The following is an 8,708-nucleotide window of genomic DNA, read 5'->3' as shown; positions in this document are numbered from 1 at the left end:
TTTTTTTTTTTTTTTTTTTTTGCATTTTTCATCTCAGGATGAAAGTAGGAAGATACACCTGATCTCTGAGGTTGTTCCTGTGGTCGTGACCTAACTTTTGGCAAAAATGTAATCCCCAGTGGTCTTTCCAACGATCCCAAAGCAGAAAGGTGTAGTTTGCATGTCTGAAGGCAGGAGAATGGATTCTGTGCTCAGCTCTGCACCTCCGGGGTTGAACACCCCTAGACGACCTTGCATTACTGTTTTTGTTTTGATTTTTTCCTGTTTCACTGGCTAGCAACATCACATAGGATGCACTCCATATTCAAAAGCCTTTCTCCACACAAGGACCCACCGTCAAAGGAACTGGCCCAGCCTGGTGTCAGGAGAGCTTGGGCTTGTGTATCAATATAAATATCCAGAGGAAATCTGGGGAAGACAGAGCCCTCCCTGCAGGATGTTTGAGCATGCGTTTCTGTGGGCCTTTCCAGAGCTCTTCAGCTAGGCTGTTGGTTAGGACAGCACTTTCCAGGTTGTTTTATTTTTGTTCTTGTTACAGCCTCACAGTAACTACACGGTGTCCTCACTGTGTCTGCACTGTTTCCCCAAATACAAACATGGGCTGTGTGAAGCCCCCAGCCCCCTCCTCTCTAAATTGGACTCAAGTACAGTGACACATACTGCAGACCAAATAATTTTTGATCTGCCTTTTTTTTTTTTTTGAGGCTGTCTTGCTTTGTCACCCAGGCTGGCACGCAGTGGCACAATCCTGGCTCACTGCAATCTCCGCCTCCTGGGTTCAAGCGATGGTCCTGCCTCATCCTCCTAAGTAGATGGGATTACAGAGCCACACCATCACACCCAGCTAATTTTGTGTTTTTAGTAGAGACGGGGTTTTGCTATGTTAGCCAGGCTGGTTTCGAACTCCTGACCTCAGGTGATCCACCTGCCTCGGCCTCCCAAAGTGCTGGAATTACAGGCGTGAGCCACCGTGCCCGGCCTGCCTTTCAATTTAGCTGATATTTGGTCTTTATTGGGAAAAGTATCAGGACACTTGGAATAAATCTTCCAATAAATAGTAGTGTAACTTAATGACACTGAGTTTATATTTTCATATTGCTGCTGTGGAAAAATTCAGTTCGATGGGCATTATTTAATGGCAGTGATAGGGTTGTCAGCCATGAAGCACAGCCAGTACTGAAGGCCAGAGGATCCTTAGTAATTCCACCCTTCCTTTTCTTCCTGGGTCCTTCATTTATCCTCCTAAAACTCTTCGACTCTAGGTATATCACCATTTAAACTATTTTTCATTCTAATCTGCTGTCATTTTCCAAGTGCTCAGTAGGCATAAGTGTAAATGATGGAGTTTTCAGCAAGCCATTTGTGAGACCTAGGTAGTCATTCAAGAGGTCGGTGCGTATTTTGTCCTTAGGAATTCACGACCACGTTCACTTCTATCATGCAGATTTACTTAAAAGCTAGATGTTAAAATATACTTCAGCACTGAGTTGGGCCCAGGCAAATACATTTGTATAGTAAATAATCTAATGAGATTTGAGCTTATTTTTTAAGAACACATTTTAAGTTAAATCCAGTTCTTTGCTGAATTTATTACACCACAGTTCTGCCATGTCAGGTATTTTTGCTTTTTGTTTTTTTTTTTTTAATTTGAAAGTTCCATCCAGCATTTGTCTGCTAATGTCTGGTCCCTGAGTTTCTTGTAAACGTCACATTTTTGTAAGACATGACTTGATGTGCTCACTTTAAGTTTTCGACCTGTGTATGGTGTCGTTGGGGTGATCACTAGTGGCCACGGGTGGAGACTGGAAATTTCATTCATGCCTCTGTGCATAGAGATACCACATTTCAATAATTTTAGGAACACTAGGTTAATCCATTACAAATTATTGGATGCTTCATTTTTTTTTTAATTGGGGGAGGGAGTTTGCTGGTGTCTTCAGCAGTATTTTTGTGTTTTGGGAGCAGCTTTTGGAATGGATTCGTCGCACAATCCCCTGGCTAGAGAACCGGACTCCTGAGAAGACCATGCAAGCCATGCAGAAGAAGCTGGAGGACTTCCGGGATTACCGCCGGAAGCACAAGCCCCCCAAGGTGCAGGAGAAATGCCAGCTGGAGATCAATTTCAACACGCTGCAGACCAAACTGCGGATCAGCAACCGGCCTGCCTTCATGCCCTCCGAGGGCAAGATGGTGTCGGTGAGTAGCGAGCGCCAAGCCCTTGGGGCCCCACGGGAAGCCTCCTTCTAGCCTGCAGGCCACCTGGGTTAGGAAGCATTGACTTCTTGAATCATTTTAGTTGTGTGAATATAATTTTGGCCCTGTGACCACTTCATTCTAAATACTTTTCTCCCAACCCTCATGCACTTCTTGACTCCAGCTGCTGTTGGGATATGGTGTCCCACGGGGAGCAGGCCTTTAGGAAACAGTCAGTGAGAAGCCCTCTTCCTCTCCTCCCTCCTCATGACCTTGGCCCCTCATGTCCACCAGCATCTACGTCATGTGTCTTCTGTTCCCTGCTGTCACAACCTACCCTTCTCACCTTCACAAGGTCTGAGTCCTACATTTATCTCCGTCTCCCATGGTCACTTTCTCCCTCCACTGAGTCATGCACACCAGCCTACAAAAGTGCTCTAAAATCTGCCAGTCGCAAGCTCAAACCAAGGACTCCACATCTCCTGCGAGCAACTTCTTGGCTACCCTTTATAGCAAAATAGCTAGAAGGAAACCTTTGTGGTACCTCTTTTGACTTCCCACTTCCTCCCCACTCACTCACTCACTTTTTTTTTTTTTTTTTGAAATGGAGTCTTGCTCTGTCACCCAGGCTGAAGTGCAGTGGTACGACGTCAGCTCACTACAATCTCTGCCTCCTGGGTTCAAACGATTCTCCTGCCTCAGCCTCCCAAGTAGCTGGGATTACAGAATTGTTATATTTTCAGATGGGGTTTCTACTCATGTCCACCAGCATCTTCATCATGTGTCTTCATGTTAGCCAGGCTGGTCTCAAACTCCTGACCTCAGGTGATCTGCCCGCCTTGGCCTCCCAAAGTGCTGGGGTTACAGGCATGAGCCTCCATGCTCAGCCCCCTACTCACTCACTTCTTTTACTCTTCAACTTGCGGTAAACTGGCTTCTTTCCTCGCTTCCACCAAGAATATTCTTGTCAAAGTCAGTGGCATCCACACTGCCAGTGCAAGTCATTTCTATTTATTTATTTATTTATTTATTTGAGACAGAGTCTTGCTCTGTCACCTGGGCTGGAGTGCAGTGGTGTAATCTCAGCTCACTGCAACTTCTGCCTCCTGGGTTCAGGCGATTCTCCTGCCTCAGCCTCCCAAGTAGCTGGGACTACAGGTGCCCACCACCATGCCTGGCTAATTTTTGTATTTTTTAGTAGAGATGGGGTTTCACCATATTGGCCAGGCTGGTCTCTAACTCCTGACCTTGTGATCTGCCTGCCTCGGCCTCCCAAAGTGCTGGGATCATTTTTATTTTTATATGCTCAGTTTCTTTGACCCAGCTGCCCATTTTCCCTTTCTTGAAGTTCTTTCCATGTTGGGCCTCCTGTTTCTTCCTCCTTCACAGGCAAGGCCTTCTTCATCTCTGCCCAAGGCCTTGCCTCCTCTATCTCCCTGCAGATGTTGATGATACTCAGGCTTGGTGCTGAGCCTCTTCATCTTAATACGTGATCTCATCCACGCCCGTGGCGTCTTTTTCCTTTTTGTTTAAACGGGTCATATTCTGTCACCCAGGTTGAAGTGCAGTGACGCAGTCTCAGCTCACTGCAGCCTCAGTCTCCTGGGCTCAAGCGATCCTCCCACCACAACATCCTGAGTAGCTGGAACTACAGGCACATACCACCGTTCCTGGCCAATTATTTCTTTGTACAGTTGGGGTCTCGCTATGTTACCAGGGTTGGCCTCAAATTCTTGGGCTCAAATGACCCTCCGACTTCAGCCTCCCAAAGTGCTCGGATTATAGGCCTGAGTCATGCCCAGCCAGGCTCATGGTTTTAATTGCTACCTACATACCAATACCTGTCAAATTTTAAATCTTCAGCCCTGACTTCTCCCCAAATTCCAGGCCAATATATCCACCTAGGTATATTATAGCATGTTAAACCTAACATACTCAAAATGATTCCTTCCAGTTTCCTTGATCCTAGTGAATTATGTTACTGTCCTCTAAGTTGCCAACCCCCAAACCCAGGTTTCATCCTTGATTCTTTCCTTTCCATCACTTTCTTACATCCAGTTCTTCAGCCAGTCCCACTGGCTCTTGTTCAGAATACACCTTAAGTCGCTGCTCTTAATCCCCTTCTCTTGAAATACCCTGGCTTGGCTGTGATGAATACATTTTGAACAATCCTGCCAATTCCATTTTGCCCGCCCTGAGCTATGTAGGCCATTCTGTGCCGAGAGCTTGCAGTCTGAGACACCTGGCACCTTGGTAACCAATTTTCTGAGAAACAGGGCCCAGCGGCCCATACATCCTGTACCTGCAACTGTGTACCTGCCTCCCCCACATCCTGAGTGAAAAACAACTTCAAATAGAACTTTGTTGTTAGGCTCCCCCCGCCTCCCCTAACCTGCTCCTTCTGCTTCTGTAATAATCTGCTTACCGCCCCCGACGCTAAACTGATGTAAAAATGTTGACCGCACTTTGTTCTGGGCCGAGAGGATTGAGCGCTAGCTGACTCTCAGACGCCGGCCATGAAAGTGGACTCTCAGCAAACTCAGAGTGTGGCGCTTCTGTTTAAACTCGCTTGGGTATAACACTCTTTCCCTGCACAGCCATTGGCCTATTCTAGGCCACCATTCTCTCTCCTTGGACCCCGCAAGTAACCCCTGACTGGTTCTTCTTTTTCTTTTGCCCCTGAGAGTTCATCTCCCACACATCACTCTCTGTCATCTTTTAAAACTATGAATCAGATCTCATCTCCTTTCTTCCCAAAACCCTGCAGTGACTCCCCAGAGTGTTTAGTGTAAAATCCAGGTTCCTTATTTTGGCCTATAAGGACCTGCATGATTGCTAAACGCATCTCTCGCTCTGCCCCCACCCACACTGCCCCGCCTGCCGCCGCCCCACCCTGCCTGCGCCCCTCCGGCACGCGGAGCACATCACCCGTGCTTCGTCACATCCCTGGCCTTTTCTGTGATTGAGATCTCGGCCCAAATGCGCCCTCCTCAGAGGAGTCTTCTCTAAGTAACCTGCCCACAGGGACCCCCTGACGGGTGGGGCTGGCAGTATCTCTTGACCCTGCTTTGTTTCCTGTCACAGGATTTCATTCATCACTTTCCGAAACGAACTTGCTTAAGTACGTAACGATTTAATGATTTCTCTCCCCCAGCACCATGGAAGCTGCATGGGAACCGGGAACTTCATAGGTGTTGTTTACTCCTACAGTTTCTCACTAGTGCTTGGTACATTCTAGATGCTCAGTGAATAGTGTTGGGGGCTGGTTGGCTGGACAGTTCACCCCGGTCACTAGATAAGAGTTGTTTTGGAAGCCAGGTGTGGTGACACATGCCTGTAATCTTGGCTATAGGAAAGGCCAAGGTGGGAGGATTGTCAGAGCCCAAGAGTTAAAGAACAGCAACATAGTGAGAGTCCACTTCTTAAAAAAAAATAAAAATAATCGTAATTAAGAGTTGCTTTGAAATGAGTCATCTTGGGGCTTTACCTTCTGGTAGCCAGAAATCGTTAGCCCTCTGCATCCTTGTCTACAACTGGAGAAGTGTTAGGATAGCCGCCAACGGTGTTAGTCTTAAAAATTCTAATTAAGACATTTGAAAGCCAAATAATTGAATGGTTATTGGGGTGGGGGGTATGGAAGGAAAATAAAACAAAAGTAAAACACCATCAATCATGTAGTGGAGGGGATTTATAGAAGAAACGATGAGGCCAGAATGTAACGAATGTGCTTGCTACACGTTCGCTTCCCTTGTCTTCCAACCATCCCAGGATATTGCTGGTGCCTGGCAGAGGCTGGAGCAGGCCGAGAAGGGTTACGAGGAGTGGTTGCTCAATGAAATTCGGAGACTGGAGCGCTTGGAACACCTGGCTGAGAAGTTTAGGCAGAAGGCCTCAACGCACGAGACTTGGGCTTATGGTAAGTAGACAGGACTCAGATTGGATTTTTGAAAAACCAGAGTCGAGTCATGCACAGAGCCACGATGCGTCCTTACAAACCCTGTGCCTAATGTCTGTGACACTAAAGGTAGGGGTCATCACCTTTCTCTGCTATTGTCTCAGTGCCAAATTTATTTAAGAGGTAGGCATGAGGGCTGGGTGCAGTGGCTCACGCCTGTAATCCCAGCATTTTGAGAGGCTGAGGTGGGTAGATCATGAGGTCAGGAGTTCGAGACCATTCTGGCTATCATGGTGAAACCCCGTCTCTACTAAAAATACCAAAAATTAGCTGGGCATGGTGGCCCGCACCTGTAGTCCCAGTTACTTGGGAGGCTGAGGCAGGAGAATCGCTTGAACTGGGAGGCAGAGGCTGCAGTGAACTGAGATCACGCCACTGCACTCCAGCCTGGTGACAGAGCGAGAGCACATCTCAAAAAAACAAACAAACAAACAAACAAAACAAAAAAGCAATGATAGACATGAAAATTTATTTTCTAGGCCGGGCGCGGTGGCTTACGCCTGTAATCCCAGCACTTTGGGAGGCCAAGGCAGGTGGATCACGAGGTCAAGAGATCGAGACGATCCTGGTCAACATGGTGAAACCTCGTCTCTACTAAAAATACAAAAAATTAGCTGGGCATGGTGGCGTGTGCCTGTAGTCCCAGCTACTCGGGATGCTGAGGCAGGAGAATTGCCTGAACCCAGGAGGCGGAGGTTGCGGTGAGCCGAGAGAGATCGCGCCATTGCACTCCAGCCTGGGTAACGAGAGTGAAACTCTGTCTCAAAAAAAAAAAAAAAAAAAAAAAAATTTATTTTCTAATCAAGCAGATAATCTATGTCTTCCCAAAATGTGTTCTTTACGTACCTACCTACATAAGGCCTGGCCTCCTACAATGTTTTCTATTTGATTCCACAAGTATCCGTTCGTTCCCTAACTGGTGGTCGGATGGCCCTGGGCCAACCACTAGCTTCTGCCAGTAGAATGCGTCTTAAATGCCACAGAGCAACATAATATGCTGTGTAGAAAATCTGATTGGGAGGAAGCGTGCAAGGTATGTGTAATCTATTTCACTTGCATTATCTGCTTTATTCAGGCCTTACACACACACCTGCTTCCATAGCCATAAGAATATGGTCCTAACATTTTTTTTTTTAACTGTCTGCTGGACTAAATAGTCCTTCTTGCTGAGGCAGAAGAATAAAGCATTTTCCCCATCACATAATAATCTGTTTTGAGATTTGGGAGATTTCTCCTCATTCTATGCTTTTTGCTTTTATTGTTGCTTGATTTTTAATATTTCATAGAAAGGTAGTTACAATCCAGGAAGCTGGAGCCGGGCGGGTTGGTGTCGCAGCTCTGACACGAGGCAGCTGTGTGCCCCAGATGCCTTCTTAATCTCACAGGGCTTCCATGTCCTCTTCAACGTTGGAATCACAGTAATACCTTCCATAGGGTTTCTATGAAGATTTAATGAGTTCATATTTAGAAAGCATTTGAAGTAGCGTCAAAGACACAGTAAGTGCTACTTCATGATTATCAGATACATGAACATTTACTTTCCACTTCCAATTTTATAGAATTTATTTATTTTTTTTTATGGAGTCTCCCATGCTGGAATGCAGTGGGGTAATCTTGTGATCTTGGCTCATTGCAGCCTCTGCCTCCTGGGTTCCCGGGTTTCAGCAATTCTCCTGCCTCAGCCTCCTGGGTAGCTGGGATTACAGGTGCATGTCACCACGTCTAGCTAATTTTTCTATTTTTTAGTAGAGATGGGGTTTCACCATGTTGGCCAGGCTGGTCTCGAACTCCTGACCTCGGGTGATCCACCTGCCTCGGCCTCCCAAAGTGCTGGGATTACAGGTGTAAGCCACCCTGCCTGGCCGATTTTACAGAATTTTAAAGGTCGTTAGCCAGGGGATATATGTGGATCCAGTCGTGATCAAAACAGTTGCTGGATTTAGGAAGTATTTATACGGGAAAACATAAGTGGTGGGTCAGAGAGGAAAATTTCTAATGTTTATTATCAGGAGAAACAAAGCACAGGCCCCATTTAAGCACACAGAGGATGGCGTCCAAACAAAAAGAACTAGGGTGGGGTAGAACTCGTGGGTAGACAAATAGAGAACAAAGGTTTTTATCTAAGCATCCCCAGTAGCTCTTGGGAGTGAGTAATTACTAACTTAACTGAGGATCACACAGGAAAATCAGATACTTATGACTTAAAATAATAAAGACTACAAATTTGGTTTATTTTTTTTTTGTTGTTTTATTTGAGATGGAGTTTCGCTCTGTTGCCAGGCTGGAGTACAGTGGTGATCTCAGCTCACTGCAACCTCCGCCTCCCAGGTTCAAGAGATTCTCCTGCCTCAGCCTCCCAAGTAGCTGGGACTACAGGCGTGTGCCACCACACCCAGCTAATTTTTTTTTTTTTTTTTTTTTTTTTTTTGGTATTTTTAGTAGTGAGGGGATTTCACCATGTTGGCCAGGATGGTCTCGATCTCCTGACCTTGTGATCTGTCCATCTCAGCCTCCTAAAGTGCTGGGATTACGTGGGTGAGCCACCCACCCGGCCTGGTTT

The 8,708-nt window shown here is 46.3% G+C and overlaps 1 protein-coding gene across 2 annotated transcripts in view; it reads left to right on the top strand.

The window, feature by feature from the left end:
• Positions 1-8,708, top strand: part of ACTN2 (actinin alpha 2) — an 80,813-nt gene that overhangs the window by 49,304 nt on the left and 22,801 nt on the right. For both annotated transcript variants that reach the window (XM_032242265.1, XM_032242267.1), the window contains exons 10-11: positions 1,966-2,196; positions 5,962-6,109. In XM_032242265.1, coding sequence (XP_032098156.1) covers positions 1,966-2,196; positions 5,962-6,109 — 379 coding nt within the window. The remainder of the gene's footprint in view (positions 1-1,965; positions 2,197-5,961; positions 6,110-8,708) is intronic.

This window comes from Sapajus apella, unplaced genomic scaffold (genome assembly GCF_009761245.1).
Source record: "Sapajus apella isolate SASKATOON/1434 unplaced genomic scaffold, GSC_monkey_1.0 scaffold49, whole genome shotgun sequence".
In the NCBI taxonomy this organism is placed as follows: domain Eukaryota; kingdom Metazoa; phylum Chordata; class Mammalia; order Primates; family Cebidae; genus Sapajus; species Sapajus apella.
This window is presented reverse-complemented; position numbering and strand designations above follow the sequence as displayed.